The sequence below is a fragment of the Sinocyclocheilus grahami genome, unplaced genomic scaffold (genome assembly GCF_001515645.1).
Source record: "Sinocyclocheilus grahami isolate Dianchi unplaced genomic scaffold, SAMN03320097.WGS_v1.1 scaffold1884.1, whole genome shotgun sequence".
In the NCBI taxonomy this organism is placed as follows: domain Eukaryota; kingdom Metazoa; phylum Chordata; class Actinopteri; order Cypriniformes; family Cyprinidae; genus Sinocyclocheilus; species Sinocyclocheilus grahami.
The window spans coordinates 76415-96105 of NW_015507063.1; the positions used below are offsets into that span (position 1 = coordinate 76415).

The 19691-nt window shown below is 36.1% G+C and overlaps 1 protein-coding gene across 2 annotated transcripts; it reads left to right on the top strand.

The window, feature by feature from the left end:
• The first annotated feature begins 366 nt into the window (after positions 1-366).
• On the top strand, positions 367-18423 carry LOC107573174 (sterile alpha motif domain-containing protein 9-like). 2 transcript variants are annotated; one of them, XM_016259620.1, is made up of 5 exons: positions 367-657; positions 10676-10735; positions 10861-10914; positions 11050-14501; positions 17112-18423. In XM_016259620.1, the coding sequence occupies exons 3-5, from the start codon at positions 10891-10893 to the stop codon at positions 18112-18114; spliced, it is 4479 nt and encodes a 1492-aa protein (XP_016115106.1). In that variant the 5' UTR covers positions 367-657; positions 10676-10735; positions 10861-10890; the 3' UTR covers positions 18115-18423. The 2 variants fall into 2 exon arrangements, with proteins under 2 accessions (XP_016115106.1, XP_016115105.1); XM_016259619.1 differs by lacking the exon at positions 17112-18423 and having other exon boundaries at positions 11050-15813.
• The last annotated feature ends 1268 nt before the right edge of the window (positions 18424-19691 follow it).

Sequence of the window (19691 nt, forward strand, 5' to 3'; positions counted from 1 at the left end):
GTTCTATGATGGGGAGTTGGTGGCATGTGCAGATAAGATCATCTCCTGCCAGTACTGCACCTGGGAGCACCTGCCAAAAAGTGTAAGAGACATCCCAGACACAAAAACCTGATAAAAAAGCAGTTCAGGAATGTCAAGACAACGCATTTTGTTGTTAAGTTGCTTATTGCCAGTTTTCTCAAAATTTGGTACACATAGTATCAATCTGCAGAACTCATTTACGAAATGGCTGTATTACTTATAGGCAAAATGTTAAAATTATAAGTACAATTTTATTAGAATGACTTTTTTTCCCAAATACGTAGGTCTTTCAGTTCCACAAAATGCACACACACACACACTCACACATCCTGTATACATCAGGAACTTACTTTGCTTGATTTCTTTGCCTTCTTGCAGAAACATTTCTCTCATAGTATATTCACCATTTACAGTAGATGAAAGTTAAAATGACAAAGTTTGTCAAGATAAATCCACAATTTTGACCCACACCCTAGAGTGCTGAAACGTGTGATATCGGAAAACATCTGGCAACTTTTCTGAATTCTTTCTTTTCTACATACTCAGCCATCCCATAAAAGGAGAAGAAGAAAATGAAGATACCATACTTTGAGTTCGTATTACTTCACTGTTCCACCAAGGACACTTGACATTGGGGTAAATATAACTCCTTCAGATTTCATTTATGTTTGCGTTTATTCATACAGCATTCATTTTAGCCAAAGTGGATTAGGCTAAAACAAAGTGACTGTTGATCAAATATTACACACCGAAGAATTACACACATTTACAGCTGATTCAAAAAGCTTTCTGAAGTAATGTAAATTAACCATTTGTTAGATAACATTGTATATTGATTCTACTACACAGTAAAGCCACATTAAAAGTCACATAAGCGTACAGTATTTATTTTAGATTTTGGGGGCTTTTGACTTAATATGCTTAGCTAAGTTTGCTTGTATTTCTTCTTGAATATTATTTCAATCAGACTAGAGTAGAACATTACCAAGATGGCTTACAAAAACTGATGTAACCCTGTACAATGAAACCACTGTTGCCAACTCTCACAAGACAAATAAGCAACCGCAGCTACAAAAAAAAACAAGACCAATATTATTTGATTAATTATTATCATAAATATTATTTATGATCAGTTATTTATTACCAATAAATGAGCCTGCAACATATTAAACTGAAACCACTCTTTTATTTGAAAAGCAAAAACAGAAGTTATTTTACAAAAATCAGCAAACTGCAACAAAGCGAAAAGGTATGCACTATCTACTCATCTCCAATCAACATGTGAGCAAAATAGGATTGGAGAGATGGAAAAGGAGAAAAAGACAAGAGCTTTAAGGGGGAGCTGTAACATTGCCACCTATTTATAACCTAATAAAGTCTATTCAAACCAAACATATATACTGTTAGTATTGGTATAGGCCTACTTGTTTTTGAAGTTGCTTGTCAGCTTCAAGATTTTTTTCACGCAACTTAACAAAAAAAGAAGCCCAAAGTTGTCAATTATAAGTGGACTTGGCAACTATGAATGAAACCATTCAATTTCATTCAATGGTTGTTAGGACGCATGTGTGTGAAACTGTTGTAATATAAACTGTCACTTTAAGAAACTCACTTGCCCAGGGAGTTTGGTTGTAATGCACTTAGTCAAATGTGCTTAACAGCAAGTTAGTGTGTTTATATGTAAGCACCTTGGTTAAATTACAGTGCTTCGAAAGCTGTGTCCTAGTAGGGTATGGTGTTAAAAGTTGGACAAAACAGCGTAAGTGTATTAATACAGCACGCAAGTGAATTACAGTACTGTGTGCACAGTGACAAAGCTCGCACATAAAATGTAAACCTTAAGAAATGGCAAATTCCAAACTCAAGCACAAAAAAAAACAGATTGTGTACACGCATCAACACGTTGCGAGGACGAATAACCAAACTGCGAGTCCTGGCAGATCCCACATGCGCAAGTAATGTCTGCACATGCACGCAGATCTGAACACATTGTTTTGACAGTCAGGGGGCGGCGCCCAAACATGCTTGCTGTGTTAACAAATGCTATTGGCTGCTGGCCAAATCCTGTATTGATTGGCTGCTCGTCTTCGGACTGGCTGTTGATGATGACGACGACAGAGAGCGGGATGGGATGATGGCAGACAGTAAAGGGGTCAGTTTTCTTTCTAAATTCATACTTAAGATTTTTATAATATAAGACATCTAGATCTCTGTATAGGCACCTCAGTTCAGATGGCAGCAGTGCAAGTAAACGAGATCATCCCTTCCTCTTTACTACTAGTTCTAGCACCAAATACACCCTGGGTGTGCCTACCTGGATGTTGTATCATCAACGCGAGACTATAAGCCTATATGATGAAGGAAGAATAGTCACGGTTTGTCTCAGCAATTATTTGTACGCATTCAACTTATGATGATTTATGTGAAAATATGCTCACATTGAAGACCATGTATCATTTAAGATTGTTTTATGCTGCAGATACTTTTTATTTCAGAATTGTGTGGCTGATGATGTACAAATAATTGCTGAGACAACCCGTGACTATTCCTCATTCATCCCCTACCACAAGTATGAGGAAATATGAATCAAGAAGTTTCATTTAGAACTGTAACTCTTTCAAAATAGTCATGTTGCAACCCATCCATTTTGACAGTTTCAACAGATTTTTGAAATCATGCATTATAAGTACATTTATTTTTAGAATAGTTTCCTACTGACTTTGTACATGTCTGAGGCATAAAGTCTTGTTATGCATCGTTAAAAAACATTCTGTTATTGTTTTGGTTTTATTGCAGAATTAAAGCATTCAAAACATGTCAGTTTTTACTATGGTATAAGTTTTATTAATTTAATGTTTTATGAAAACTTTGGGAATAAAATGTACATGACATGACTTGACCATGATTAGCTGTAATATGCCTGTAACATTCAATTCAATTCAAGTTTATTTGTATAGTGCATTTTACTATACAAATCATTGCAAAGCAGCTTTACAGAAAATTAAGTTTCTACAATATATTTAGTAGTAGCTTATCAGTGGTGACTGTCAGTTTATGTACATATGGCAGAAATGTACGGAAAAATCAAAGACGTAATCAAACAGACGATGAACACTATTAACAGCAATTATTAAATGATGCAATCAAACTTATAGCAAAATGTGGTAGTTCTGTATGTTGTTTCAGGGTTGGCATCATCTGAGGTCCTCTGAGGGGTTGCATCATCTCTTCTCAGGTGTTCTGGATCCAGACTGAAGCGTGGCAAAAACAGAGAAACAGATAGAGACAAATTAGCATAGCTGCTGTTCCAGCCAAGCAAAATTGATTTGTTTAACCCAAACTAAAGAATAATAATGTGCATTCGATCAGATATAACTGCAGTAAAAGATGATGAGATGCATTATTTGAATGCTTGGCCAAAGAGATGTGTCTTTAATCTAGATTTAAACAGAGAGAGTGTGTCTGAACCCCGAACGGTATCAGGAAGGCTATTCCAGAGTTTGGGAGCCAAATGCGAAAAAGCTCTACCTCCTTTAGTGGACTTTGATATCCTAGGTACTACCAAAAGTCCAGAATTTTGCGACCTTAGGGAGCGTGATGGATTGTAGCATGGTAGAAGACTAGTTAGGTACGCAGGAGCTAACCCATTAAGGGCCTTATAGGCAAGCAATAATATTTTGTAACTGATACGGAACTTAACAGGTAGCCAGTGCAGAGACTGTAAAATTGGCGTAATATGATCATATGTCACAACTAACTAGTGCTCAGCAGATATGAGTGTATATTTCAGATTATGCAACTTGATAGCAAATAAAAATGAATGGTTTTCAGACAATCTTGAAATTCACAAGAACGTATGAGCAGAAAATTTGCAATATTAATGGACAAAGCTGTCTGTAGATTATGGAACAGTACCATATGAAATACTCCTGTGAGTCGCACATAGTTATAGTCTGACTGAGAAAGATTCATCCACAGAAGTGACATGCAGCTATGATATTTAGCTTCAGGGCTATCGATTCATCACTCCAGGATAAAAACAGGGCTCTTTAAAATGTGATATGGTCATATTCCAACTCTTCCTTCTCAGTTCCCATGTCTGCTTCAGGCTCCTCGCTATCATGAAGAAACCATTTGACATTGTTTTGGATGAAATGTAGGAGTTTGCGCAATTCTTTCAATCATTAACCAGAAGTACTTCTGGGAAACGTATGAATCCATGAAAAATGTCAGTTGTTCTTTTCTTATATTATTTGGCTTAATTTCTATGTTATCTGAAAATAATTTAGCTGCACATACAATCTTTTTATAGATTAAGTATTTAATGAACAAATTTACAAATAGAATATTAAAATCTCTCACTGACTTGATTGTCAAAATGTTTGCAATTTGAAATCCATCTAACAGACGTCGTTGTGATTGAATCATGATTGGTTTTTGGTTTCCTCTCCTTTCCACAAGCGCCTTGAGTGCCTTATACAAACATGTACTACAACAATAAAACAATAAAAAGATATTTAATGAGAACGTGTGAGGATTCTGGACTGTCTGTTGTGTTTTACCTCTGTCTTAGTTCCTGTTTTCCTTTTTGGTCATGTTTCCTGTTCTTGTTTAGTGATTGATTCCGCTCACCTGTGTTTCTAATTATCCTGTGTTTATAAATACCTGTCTGTTCCTTAGTTCTTCGTCAAGTTGAATGTCTTCCTTGTGCTATCTAGTAAGCGCTTCCCAGTCCCTGAATCCAGCCCAGAGTGGACTCCTGTTCCCGAGTTTAGCCCATGGAGGGCTCCTGTTCCCGAGTTTAGCCCAGTGAGGGCTCCTGTAAGTGGATTAGGCTAAAACAAAGTGACTGTTGATCAAATATTACACACCGAAGAATTACACACATTTACAGCTGATTCAAAAAGCTTTCTGAAGTAATGTAAATTAACCATTTGTTAGATAACATTGTATATTGATTCTACTACACAGTAAAGCCACATTAAAAGTCACATAAGCGTACAGTATTTATTTTAGATTTTGGGGGCTTTTGACTTAATATGCTTAGCTAAGTTTGCTTGTATTTCTTCTTGAATATTATTTCAATCAGACTAGAGTAAAACATTACCAAGATGGCTTACAAAAACTGATGTAACCCTGTACAATGAAACCACTGTTGCCAACTCTCACAAGACAAATAAGCAACCGCAGCTACAAAAAAAAAACAAGACCAATATTATTTGATTAATTATTATCATAAATATTATTTATGATCAGTTATTTATTACCAATAAATGAGCCTGCAACATATTAAACTGAAACCACTCTTTTATTTGAAAAGCAAAAACAGAAGTTATTTTACAAAAATCAGCAAACTGCAACAAAGCGAAAAGGTATGCACTATCTACTCATCTCCAATCAACATGTGAGCAAAATAGGATTGGAGAGATGGAAAAGGAGAAAAAGACAAGAGCTTTAAGGGGGAGCTGTAACATTGCCACCTATTTATAACCTAATAAAGTCTATTCAAACCAAACATATATACTGTTAGTATTGGTATAGGCCTACTTGTTTTTGAAGTTGCTTGTCAGCTTCAAGATTTTTTTCACGCAACTTAACAAAAAAAGAAGCCCAAAGTTGTCAATTATAAGTGGACTTGGCAACTATGAATGAAACCATTCAATTTCATTCAATGGTTGTTAGGACGCATGTGTGTGAAACTGTTGTAATATAAACTGTCACTTTAAGAAACTCACTTGCCCAGGGAGTTTGGTTGTAATGCACTTAGTCAAATGTGCTTAACAGCAAGTTAGTGTGTTTATATGTAAGCACCTTGGTTAAATTACAGTGCTTCGAAAGCTGTGTCCTAGTAGGGTATGGTGTTAAAAGTTGGACAAAACAGCGTAAGTGTATTAATACAGCACGCAAGTGAATTACAGTACTGTGTGCACAGTGACAAAGCTCGCACATAAAATGTAAACCTTAAGAAATGGCAAATTCCAAACTCGAGCACAAAAAAAAACAGATTGTGTACACGCATCAACACGTTGCGAGGACGAATAACCAAACTGCGAGTCCTGGCAGATCCCACATGCGCAAGTAATGTCTGCACATGCACGCAGATCTGAACACATTGTTTTGACAGTCAGGGGGCGGCGCCCAAACATGCTTGCTGTGTTAACAAATGCTATTGGCTGCTGGCCAAATCCTGTATTGATTGGCTGCTCGTCTTCGGACTGGCTGTTGATGATGACGACGACAGAGAGCGGGATGGGATGATGGCAGACAGTAAAGGGGTCAGTTTTCTTTCTAAATTCATACTTAAGATTTTTATAATATAAGACATCTAGATCTCTGTATAGGCACCTCAGTTCAGATGGCAGCAGTGCAAGTAAACGAGATCATCCCTTCCTCTTTACTACTAGTTCTAGCACCAAATACACCCTGGGTGTGCCTACCTGGATGTTGTATCATCAACGCGAGACTATAAGCCTATATGATGAAGGAAGAATAGTCACGGTTTGTCTCAGCAATTATTTGTACGCATTCAACTTATGATGATTTATGTGAAAATATGCTCACATTGAAGACCATGTATCATTTAAGATTGTTTTATGCTGCAGATACTTTTTATTTCAGAATTGTGTGGCTGATGATGTACAAATAATTGCTGAGACAACCCGTGACTATTCCTCATTCATCCCCTACCACAAGTATGAGGAAATATGAATCAAGAAGTTTCATTTAGAACTGTAACTCTTTCAAAATAGTCATGTTGCAACCCATCCATTTTGACAGTTTCAACAGATTTTTGAAATCATGCATTATAAGTACATTTATTTTTAGAATAGTTTCCTACTGACTTTGTACATGTCTGAGGCATAAAGTCTTGTTATGCATCGTTACAAAAAATTCTGTTATTGTTTTGGTTTTATTGCAGAATTAAAGCATTCAAAACATGTCAGTTTTTACTATGGTATAAGTTTTATTAATTTAATGTTTTATGAAAACTTTGGGAATAAAATGTACATGACATGACTTGACCATGATTAGCTGTAATATGCCTGTAACATTCAATTCAATTCAAGTTTATTTGTATAGTGCATTTTACGAGACAAATCGTTGCAAAGCAGCTTTACAGAAAATTAAGTTTCTACAATATATTTAGTAGTAGCTTATCAGTGGTGACTGTCAGTTTATGTACATATGGCAGAAATGTACGGAAAAATCAAAGACGTAATCAAACAGACGATGAACACTATTAACAGCAATTATTAAATGATGCAATCAAACTTATAGCAAAATGTGGTAGTTCTGTATGTTGTTTCAGGGTTGGCATCATCTGAGGTCCTCTGAGGGGTTGCATCATCTCTTCTCAGGTGTTCTGGATCCAGACTGAAGCGTGGCAAAAACAGAGAAACAGATAGAGACAAATTAGCATAGCTGCTGTTCCAGCCAAGCAAAATTGATTTGTTTAACCCAAACTAAAGAATAATAATGTGCATTCGATCAGATATAACTGCAGTAAAAGATGATGAGATGCATTATTTGAATGCTTGGCCAAAGAGATGTGTCTTTAATCTAGATTTAAACAGAGAGAGTGTGTCTGAACCCCGAACGGTATCAGGAAGGCTATTCCAGAGTTTGGGAGCCAAATGCGAAAAAGCTCTACCTCCTTTAGTGGACTTTGCTATCCTAGGTACTACCAAAAGTCCAGAGTTTTGCGACCTTAGGGAGCATGATGGATTGTAGCGTGGTAGAAGACTAGTTAGTTACACAGGAGCTAAACCATTAAGGGCCTTGTAGGTAAGTAATAATAGTTTGTAACTGATACGGAACTTAATAGGTAGCCAGTGCAGAGAGTGTAAAATAGGGGTAATATGATCATATTTTCTTGATCTGGAGAGGACTCTAGCCGCTGCATTTTGGATTGACAAATATGAAGGAGTACAAATGTTGTACAGCTAGATATGTTTTTTGCATAGTTCTGAGATTGGATTAATACCAGTTTGTAGAAGTGCTAGAAGTTCTTCAGTAAAAGGGCATTCAACTTGAAAAATCTGTTACACTGAATAACTAGTATATTGTCCCATTTAGAGTCTTTAGCATTCTTTTAAAGTGGGTCAAATTCCATGGCCAAAGAAATATATGTAAATAAATATATGATAAATATATATTTATCAGTGTAACACATTATGTGAAAAGTTAATAAATCAAATTTGTTAGATCAGTTTTACTAGATCTCGCTCTCTGTCAGGATGTGCCAGATTTTGGTCTGATATTCAAAGCAGTTAACACCTTGGCATGTTAACTCATCTGCTTTTACAAGAGATACCTACAGAGAAAGAGTAGGAAGCATGAGTGATAAAATAACTGAATAAAGTTTGTCTGACTAGCATAGATTCCACAACTGTTATTTTACAAAGCAAGTACAATGGAAAATTGTTGCTCCCTAACATAGTCTTGTGGTGTGAAAAGCCTCAAGATTACAATTGGAAAACGCAAAAATGAAACAATAAACCTTTACTAGGCTGTTAACTTAAATGATCAACTGCACACACCTCTGCTAAAGCATGACTTGAACAGTGGTCTCGCGCTGATGATACAACATCCAGGTAGGCACACCCAGGGTGTATTTGGTGCTAGAACTAGTAGTAAAGAGGAAGGGATGATCTCGTTTACTTGCACTGCTGCCATCTGAACTGAGGCGCCTATACAGAGATCTAGATGTCTTATATTATAAAAATCTTAACGCTAATTAGATATAAGTATGAATTTAGAAAGAAAACTTACCTTTTTACTGTCTGCCATCATCCCATCCCGCTCTCTGTCGTCGTCCTCATCAACAGCCGATTGTTTTAGGCCATAAAATCCCACGGTTTCCATTGATATTTAAATGTACTACTTGTACAGCTAAAGAGAGAGTGTGCGAGAAAACTGCATGTGAAGAGGTTATGTACAATTCTTTGAAAGTATGCTGATTTTTTCTGTTTTATTTTAAGTTCCCAACCATATGTTGTGTAAATAAAATATAAGGTGTGGATAAAAACTATCATAAGAGCTGGGACTGTATCTACTGCAAACCACCTGTTTGAGTGAGAGAGGACCGAAAGTTTTATTGTCTTTGTTTATCTGGGAATGAAATGGATGGAGATCTTCTTCATTCTGATTAGAGGAATGAACTCTGGCTGCGTACGAAATCGCATCTCTTGAGTAAGCAAAAAGTTGGGACGATGTGTAAAATATTAATAAAAACAGAATGCAATGATTTGTAAATCTCAATAACCCATACTTTATTCACAATAGAACACAGAAAACATATAAAATGTTTAAACTAAGGAAATGTAAATTTTAAAGAAAAAATAAGGTCATTTGGAATTTGATGCCCTTCTCAAAAAAGTTTACACAGGGCCATGTTTACAAGTCTATATAAGTCTGGGACCTGAGGATACCAGTTGCTGGAGTTTTGGGAAAGGAATGTTGTCCCATTTGTGCCAAATGTTTTCAAAGGGTGAAAGTTCTTTTGGAATCGGAGTTGTATGAATGTAACCTGGATGTATAAATCCGCCATGTTGTCATTATCATGTGACCTACCAGCGTCAGCTGCAATCGCTTTACTGCTATTCACAAATCCTCTCCCATGGCCTCATGGGATAATAACGTGTCCATTGTATAAGCACTTCAGAATCTCTTCAGAAGTAGTAGGTCATGTGGGTACTCTTTGCCTACTCCAGGCAAGCGAGTTTCTTAAAGTGACGCTTCATATTACAACATTTTCACACACATACCTCCAAACACCATTGAATGAAATTGTCTCATTGTAATTGTTACACTGTTTTGTAGACTTCTATATTGTTGCCAGCACCTTAATTGATCACAATGGATCGAATGGCTCTTAAAACTGACCTTCATCTAATTCATATTAATTTACCTGTATGTGTAAGTACAGTAGAGTAATTTTATGAATTTTTTTTTCTTTACTTTTTTCTCCAATATATTATACACCTCAAATCATTTAACTCCATTATAATACATGGGCAAATTAGCTTAATTTAAAAAAAAAAAGGCGTTGTTTCATTTTTCTTGTAATGAAACAACACTTAAAATAAAGGATTAAAATACAATCTGTATCAAGCTAGGAGTTGAACCGTTTTCAATTCACCATTTATATGCTCATTTTGTGTGTACATTACATTTACATTTACATTTAGTCATTTAGCAGACGCTTTTAAAAAGCGACTTACAAATGAGGACAATAAAAGCAGTCTAAACTAACAAAAGAGCAACAAAATATAAGTGCAAATGACAAGTCTCTGTTAGCCTAACGCAGTACACGTAGCAAGGTATATATATATATATATATACATATATATTATACACATACACACACAAACAAAGAAAAACAAGTAGATAGAATAGAAAAACAATAGAAAGCTAGTGTTTGTTTGTTTTTTGTTTTGTTTTGTTTTTTAAATAAAGAACAAAAATATGAAAAAGATAAATATAGATAAAGTAGAATTATAGTAGAATAGAAAGTGTTAGAGTTAGAGTTACATTACCTGCCTTCTTTCTCCTTCTTTTAGTTTAAATAATTTTTAAGTCTTATGGAATAGTTCTCTCTCTCTCTCTCTCTCTCTCTCTTTTAATTTCCTTCCTGTGTGATATTTCCTTCCAGGTGGCATTCGATTGTTACAAAACCCCTACACAACACACATGAATTCTGTTCCTTGATGTGGTAAGTCATTAGGGATTTTAATTATTATTATTATTATTATTTATTAATATAAGGATTCAAGAATCATGATTTATGTCACATAATACACTGTATTTTGATCCCATGTTCAAATTTCTTACCATAAGCTCATTAACAGAAGAGTTTCTGGTTCAAAAATGGAAGCCTCAAGACATTCTGAGGTAAGTAGCACCAGAAAGGCTAGTATTTTTATGTGCATCATCTTACCACTCCATTTGATAATACATATTTGTTCCATTAAAATCCAGGCATCTAGCATCAAAGCTACATTACTTTAGCTGCTGATTTTCTTTCAGAAAAAGAAAGACCAGACAGCTGTTTCATCTGAACGTCCAGTGGACATCAATGACTGGAATAAAGACCATGTGAGGCAATGGATACTTGAGATAAAAGTGGATGAAGAAGATGCAGAGATTTTTTACAATCAGAGAATTAATGGAGCTAGTCTTCTCCTGTTGGAGGAGACTGATCTTTCTTCCATTCCAAACCTATCACTGAATGCAAAAAAACTGATTATTCACAACAAAGATCTTCTGAAACAAAATACTCAGCAGCAGAATGACATGGTGACTCAGTCTTGTAGCTTGAAGCCTTACCCTTTCAGTCGATTTAATGCTGCTCAGAGGTACAGAGAAAACAGCATTCTAGATGTGACTGAAACTGGTCCTAAAGACCTCATACAGCCATGCCACGAATTCAAAGCCTTTGTAAACACAGCAGAAGAGGACAGAATGAAAAAATACACATATGAAGTCATTCGATTTGCAGCAGCTTGCATGAACAGCCGCACAAATGGCACCATTCATTTTGGAGTGGCAGATAACCCACATGGACAAATTCTGGGTATTTGTGTCCAGAAAAACGATGATTTTGATGTACAACAGTCACATGCAATTGAAAAAAATTTCAAATTGGAAAGATCTGTTCAAATGGCAAAGAGGTGTATTAAACCCCCACGATTTGTTGAAGTTCTCAATGCTGACATGACATCCACAGGAAAATGTGTTATTGAGGTAGACATAGAGCCATCCTCTATAATATGTGAAGACATTTATTTTAACACATATGAAGTAGAAAAAAATACCAAGAAACTCACAGATAAAGATAAGATGCAAGAGCTCAAAGCAACAGGGAAGAAGAGTGATGGAAAGTCTTTCTTTATAAGAGACGGCAGCAGCAGCAAGAATCTTATTACATCTGGTTCCTTAAAGGAGTATGAGAAATACATCAAAGGCATGCCACATTTGTCCCAGTTGAGGAAGGACGCTGAAGAAAAGCATCTCTCTACTATCAAAATCAGTGTGCAAGGCCTTAAACTGTGTGAGATGATAACAGGAGGGACCCAATCTTTGGACAGGTCACACTTTGCATGGTACATTGTGGTGGCTAACAAGTCCCATCCTGTTCAGTTGGAAAACCTGCATTTCCTTCTTCACATGAATCCAGTGGCTGTTTTGGATTTTGATCCAGAATCTGCTGAGAATGGCTTAAATAAGCTGTTTGAAGAGAGAACATTCAATGTTCATTTACCAGCTCAGTTTAAAATCACAGGTGCAGTTGAAGACATAGCAAGCAAGTTAAAACTGACAAGAAATACAAGCTGGGTTTTCTGTAATGGAGGCATCAGTGAGGAAAGCCCCTCTGATGCTGATCACTGGTTGACTGAGAAAGGATCCTCCGTGCGTGATGTTGTCTCTTTCCTGTGCAGAAAGGATGTGCTGCCTCACAAGAAATTTCTCACCATTTTCTTGCTATTAAGTCAGGTGAGTGATGGAAAAGACCCTTTACTTGAGACCTTCAGTATGTTTTTACAGGAGCTCAAGGGAGGAAACAAAATCTTATGCATCAGTGATAATAAAACATCATACACCTACTGGAAACAACTTATTGAGGGCCGATATGGAGTTGACATCTCAACAAGATGCATTTATGAGCTGAGTTTTGCTGAAGTCAATGGCACCGTGCTCAGTCTGTGGTCAGAGAATCGCAAATCAAGCCGCTTTCTGCCTTGTGGTGGTGGCAGTAATGTTGTGCTGTCAAAGAAAACTGATGCATCCTTAGATATGCTGAGTGTTCTTTGTGTGAACCAGTGTGATGGAGGAAATGAGGACAAACAACAACATGAGGAAAAATTTTACAAGGGAGGGAAGGTGTCTTGGTGGAACTTCTACTTCTCAGAACAGCCCGGGTCAATGCCATTCATCAAACGAGACAAATTCGACTACATCATCAAGTTTATTATTCCAGACATATGCAGTCGGAAGAGAGTGTGTGAGTTTTTCAACATCTTGCATCTTCCAGGCTGCGGTGGCACTACATTAGCCATGCATGTTCTGTGGACACTCAAGGATAAGTTCCGTTGTGCAGTGCTGAAGGACACAACAGATGATCATACTGAAATAGCCAAACAGGTAGTGCAGCTATTAACATATGAGACAAACGAGCAACCTACACGACTTCCTGTTTTGCTAATGATCGATGACTTCCAAGACATTTGCGATGTAAAAAAACTCCAACTTCAAATTGAGGATGAGTGTCTGAAGCAAAACATTTATTCAAAGTCTCCACAGGTCATAATTGTCAACTGCATGAGAGCTGAATCCGGTGAACAGACTGATGACGCAGTTTTCATCGGAAACAATTTATCAGAGAAGGAACAGGAACTGTTTGAGGAAAAGCTAAAGGATTTTAAGCGGACCAACACAAACATTAAAACATTTTATGGGTTCATGATTCTGAAGAATAACTTTTCACCTAAGTATATTCAGGGTGTTGTGAAAAATACCCTGAAGGGTTTCAACTTCCAGGACAAACATGCCCAACTTTTTGCTGTTCTCGTCCTCCTGCATGTCTACTGCAAGAATGCATTGCTGTCGGTCTCTACATGTGAAGAGTTTCTTGGTCTGCAAACAAAAGCAGATTTTGAACTCTGCAAGGTCGAAGATGGATTTGAGAGGTTTTCCAATCTTTTGACAAGATGCACAGTCAATTCCAAAATTAGCTTTGAAGGTGTGTCAGTGATTCACCCAAGTATAGCTCAATGCTGTTTGAAAGAGCTTTCAGCTTCCCACAGGGTGACAAAAGCAGACATCATTAACCTTCTGCTCACAACAGACTTATTTTATGAGTATACTCTAGGAAAACAAAAATTAATGCAGGATGTTCACAGCATGTTGGTTAAGAGGCGATATTCGGCTCAGTTTGAAGACTCACTTTTTTCACCTCTTATCCAGGAAGTAATGAAGGAGACCCCAGGGATGGAAGAAATTATTCTACAGAATGCAGCAAAGTGCTACAGAAAAGATCCGGTAATATCCCAACTCATTGCCAGGTACTATTACATCAAAAAACAGAACTTTACCACAGCCATGAGTTGGGCAAAGAAGGCCAAAGGCCTGTCGAAGGACAACTCATACATATGCGATACAGTGTCACAGGTCCTTGTACGTGAGCTCAAGCATGCTGTTCACAAAGACAAAGATGATCCCATCAAGCCAGACAGTCTGCAGGAGTATCTTACATTGGCTAAGTCTGCAGGAGAAGCTTGCAATGAAACACAACAAACAGCAACCAAAGAGGCCATGACTCGATTGCAAAGACTAAAGGATTATAATACCTACAACACCGCTGGCCATCTTGGTGAACTTCAAACTGCAGCTGTTGTCATACAAATACTGCAAAAGACACCACTGTTTAACTGCCTTGGTCAAGTCCTATCAGGTAAAATTACCTTTAAAGATTTGTCAAGGACGAACCCTGAACTCAGGCAATATTACCACGTATTGCAGAAGCATACGAGCTATCTTCTTCAACTAAAGAGAACAATGAAGAATCATTTTTATTTTCTTGACAATTTTTTTGTCAATTTAGTACCCTTTTTTGCAGAGAAAGACAAACAAAAGGAACTGACAAAGCCCAAGGTTTCCAGGTACTTTCAACAGTATGCTGACCTCTTTTGTAAAATAAATTGGAGTGAGCTGGTCAACAATGAGTGCATGAACCGCATGGTTAAAATTGAGCAGACGCGCCAGTGTCTGGAGAGGAACAAGGGTGATTCCTATACCAGCCTTCTGGAATATTTATATGAGGAAGACTCTGCATCAGCTCTTGAAGAGATCATCCAGCAGTATGATTTCATTCTGAAGTTGAAAGAGGCCAGACATTTGATGGACACTGTCAACTTCATCTATGCCAATGTAATTCTGGCCAACATTAAACCTGAATCTCAGTACATCAGGCCCTACCAAGACCTTCGTAACTTACTACTTCAAATAATCTATCAACCTACACCTTTCAGTGAGATCCTGCCATTGCACTACATCACAGTGTTATTGTTACGGCAAGAGGAGGACTGTGGATTACCAACTTTTGTGTCACAAATGAAGTTGTCATATTTTAAAGACCTGAGACCTGTGTCTAATGGAAAGAGAGCAGCTGTCCATTTTTACTTAGGGAAGGACGAAGGTTACGGTGGCCTGATTTCCCATAGGGATATAAACAGCTGTTTAGGATCCGAGCAGAATATCTCAACTAAATGGGATGATGAAAAAATATGGAAGCAAGTGAGAGACTGTGAGAAACTTTGCAGAGTTTCCGGTAAAATTTGCCATGATTTTATCAGTGTTGCAGATGTGAAGGTTTATCCAATGTTCAGAAGCCAGTTACATAATGAATCTGGCACAAGAGTGTCATTCTTCATCGGATTCTCAATGAATGGACCAGTTGCACTTGACATAGACTTTGAGTCATAAGGTTCGCAAACCTGATCTAATGAATCTGACTGATGACCGGAGAAACATAAATGAGAAAGCTTTATAGACTTCCAGTTTAAAACTAAGACACTCAAGTCAAAGGAGCTCAAGCCCTGTAGTTGATCATACGCATTAGTTTGGTTTGCCACATTATAATGTAAATCACTCTTTTACCATTAATGTTGCATATTATTGGACTTTTTTGTTTTTGTAGAAATGCCTCATTGTGTTTGATGTGAGCTTCATAAAAGTAATGGTTTATGTGAGAGGTAACTGAGAGTTTGGCCAACGCCAGTACTGCAATGACCTCCAGGGTCTATTATTAGGTTTATTTATTTTTCTTTTTATACATTTTCTTGTTGTATTTTACTCATACATTGATATATTCATATACATTTACTCATTTATTATATATCCTTTACATTTATTTTACTTTAACTAAAAATAGGGCCCATTGGACTATGTTAATATAACTTTCCGTATCGATTTTCAGAGGTGTTTTTGCATTTTGAATTATTTTTTACACTTGTGTTGTGTTTTAGGGTTGAAAGAAATGTTTGTAAATAGAAGAGATACTGGTCATTTTCTGCCAGGACATTATCTGTTTTTTTTCTTTCAATGTGCATTTGTTTTTTGATAAGTATTGCTATTGCTGTATAATGATATGTTGTATAAGAAATAATGTTTAGGCCTCAATGCCACGAGAATGCTACTCCATTCCCTTTGCTTGTGATCATAACACTTGTTTAATTTGTTTCTGTTAAGACAAAGGTTATCCAATAAACTTATTTTTTATCACTTCCTTTCCCGACTTATGCATTCCTCCTGAATCTAGTCATTTGAAGTCTGGTATATGTGTGTATTTATTTTCAAAATTATTTCAAAGTAACTTTGCAAAAAATTGTGCCATACAACCAGTGTTGGGTAAGTCAAAAAGTAATCCACGACGAATCTACTACAAATTCTAGTTAAAATTCTTTAAAATGGTCCAGTTTTGTGTTTCCTCATTTATTGTCACACAACAGTCATGTTTATATTACCACAATATGTATTACAACTAAGATATCTTACTGTATAAAATAACTGAATAACAATAATAGTTCAATTTTCCTCTTTTAGACAGCTAAGACAGTTGTGTGTCCCCATAATTTATTGGCTAAATAAACTTACTAAACAATGCTTTATTAAAAATGTAATAAATAAATAAATAAAAATAATAAAAATAAATGTTTTCCCATCATTAAAGATCTGTTACTCCTTTGTTAGCATGAATATTCTATTCTACACTATATTATACGGTGGCAGAGAAGTGCAGAACAAATCACAATTCTGAAAACAAAATAACAAATTACAAATGCAAATGCAAGTCTAAAAAACAAAATAACAATTCAGAAAACACAACAACAATTCAGAAAATATTATAGCAAGTCAGAAAATACAATGACAAATTCGAAAACAAAATAACAAGTCAGAAAACACAACGACAAATCCGAAAACAAATCTTTTCAAATCTCATATTAGCTCGTATGCCGAACTCTTCCGGTTTGTCTGATTTGTCGTTGTGTTTTCTGACTTGTTATAATGTTTTCTGAATTGTATTTGTCAAGGACGAACCCTGAACTCAGGCAATATTACCACGTATTGCAGAAGCATACGAGCTATCTTCTTCAACTAAAGAGAACAATGAAGAATCATTTTTATTTTCTTGACAATTTTTTTGTCAATTTAGTACCCTTTTTTGCAGAGAAAGACAAACAAAAGGAACTGACAAAGCCCAAGGTTTCCAGGTACTTTCAACAGTATGCTGACCTCTTTTGTAAAATAAATTGGAGTGAGCTGGTCAACAATGAGTGCATGAACCGCATGGTTAAAATTGAGCAGACGCGCCAGTGTCTGGAGAGGAACAAGGGTGATTCCTATACCAGCCTTCTGGAATATTTATATGAGGAAGACTCTGCATCAGCTCTTGAAGAGATCATCCAGCAGTATGATTTCATTCTGAAGTTGAAAGAGGCCAGACATTTGATGGACACTGTCAACTTCATCTATGCCAATGTAATTCTGGCCAACATTAAACCTGAATCTCAGTACATCAGGCCCTACCAAGACCTTCGTAACTTACTACTTCAAATAATCTATCAACCTACACCTTTCAGTGAGATCCTGCCATTGCACTACATCACAGTGTTATTGTTACGGCAAGAGGAGGACTGTGGATTACCAACTTTTGTGTCACAAATGAAGTTGTCATATTTTAAAGACCTGAGACCTGTGTCTAATGGAAAGAGAGCAGCTGTCCATTTTTACTTAGGGAAGGACGAAGGTTACGGTGGCCTGATTTCCCATAGGGATATAAACAGCTGTTTAGGATCCGAGCAGAATATCTCAACTAAATGGGATGATGAAAAAATATGGAAGCAAGTGAGAGACTGTGAGAAACTTTGCAGAGTTTCCGGTAAAATTTGCCATGATTTTATCAGTGTTGCAGATGTGAAGGTTTATCCAATGTTCAGAAGCCAGTTACATAATGAATCTGGCACAAGAGTGTCATTCTTCATCGGATTCTCAATGAATGGACCAGTTGCACTTGACATAGACTTTGAGTCATAAGGTTCGCAAACCTGATCTAATGAATCTGACTGATGACCGGAGAAACATAAATGAGAAAGCTTTATAGACTTCCAGTTTAAAACTAAGACACTCAAGTCAAAGGAGCTCAAGCCCTGTAGTTGATCATACGCATTAGTTTGGTTTGCCACATTATAATGTAAATCACTCTTTTACCATTAATGTTGCATATTATTGGACTTTTTTGTTTTTGTAGAAATGCCTCATTGTGTTTGATGTGAGCTTCATAAAAGTAATGGTTTATGTGAGAGGTAACTGAGAGTTTGGCCAACGCCAGTACTGCAATGACCTCCAGGGTCTATTATTAGGTTTATTTATTTTTCTTTTTATACATTTTCTTGTTGTATTTTACTCATACATTGATATATTCATATACATTTACTCATTTATTATATATCCTTTACATTTATTTTACTTTAACTAAAAATAGGGCCCATTGGACTATGTTAATATAACTTTCCGTATCGATTTTCAGAGGTGTTTTTGCATTTTGAATTATTTTTTACACTTGTGTTGTGTTTTAGGGTTGAAAGAAATGTTTGTAAATAGAAGAGATACTGGTCATTTTCTGCCAGGACATTATCTGTTTTTTTTCTTTCAATGTGCATTTGTTTTTTGATAAGTATTGCTATTGCTGTATAATGATATGTTGTATAAGAAATAATGTTTAGGCCTCAATGCCACGAGAATGCTACTCCATTCCCTTTGCTTGTGATCATAACACTTGTTTAATTTGTTTCTGTTAAGACAAAGGTTATCCAATAAACTTATTTTTTATCACTTCCTTTCCCGACTTATGCATTCCTCCTGAATCTAGTCATTTGAAGTCTGGTATATGTGTGTATTTATTTTCAAAATTATTTCAAAGTAACTTTGCAAAAAATTGTGCCATACAACCAGTGTTGGGTAAGTCAAAAAGTAATCCACGACGAATCTACTACAAATTCTAGTTAAAATTCTTTAAAATGGTCCAGTTTTGTGTTTCCTCATTTATTGTCACACAACAGTCATGTTTATATTACCACAATATGTATTACAACTAAGATATCTTACTGTATAAAATAACTGAATAACAATAATAGTTCAATTTTCCTCTTTTAGACAGCTAAGACAGTTGTGTGTCCCCATAATTTATTGGCTAAATAAACTTACTAAACAATGCTTTATTAAAAATGTAATAAATAAATAAATAAAAATAATAAAAATAAATGTTTTCCCATCATTAAAGATCTGTTACTCCTTTGTTAGCATGAATATTCTATTCTACACTATATTATACGGTGGCAGAGAAGTGCAGAACAAATCACAATTCTGAAAACAAAATAACAAATTACAAATGCAAATGCAAGTCTAAAAAACAAAATAACAATTCAGAAAACACAACAACAATTCAGAAAATATTATAGCAAGTCAGAAAATACAATGACAAATTCGAAAACAAAATAACAAGTCAGAAAACACAACGACAAATCCGAAAACAAATCTTTTCAAATCTCATATTAGCTCGTATGCCGAACTCTTCCGGTTTGTCTGATTTGTCGTTGTGTTTTCTGACTTGT

What these genes read in the sequence shown, in the direction of transcription:
- LOC107573174 (XM_016259620.1), top strand. Translation starts at nt 10,891, where the DNA reads ATGGAAGCCTCAAGACATTCTGAG. An exon ending in AAGCCTCAAGACATTCTGAG is followed by an intron (nt 10,915 to 11,049) that starts GTAAGTAGCACC and finishes ATTTTCTTTCAG; the next exon opens with AAAAAGAAAGACCAGACAGC. An exon ending in ACCTTTAAAGATTTGTCAAG is followed by an intron (nt 14,502 to 17,111) that starts GACGAACCCTGA and finishes GTATTTGTCAAG; the next exon opens with GACGAACCCTGAACTCAGGC.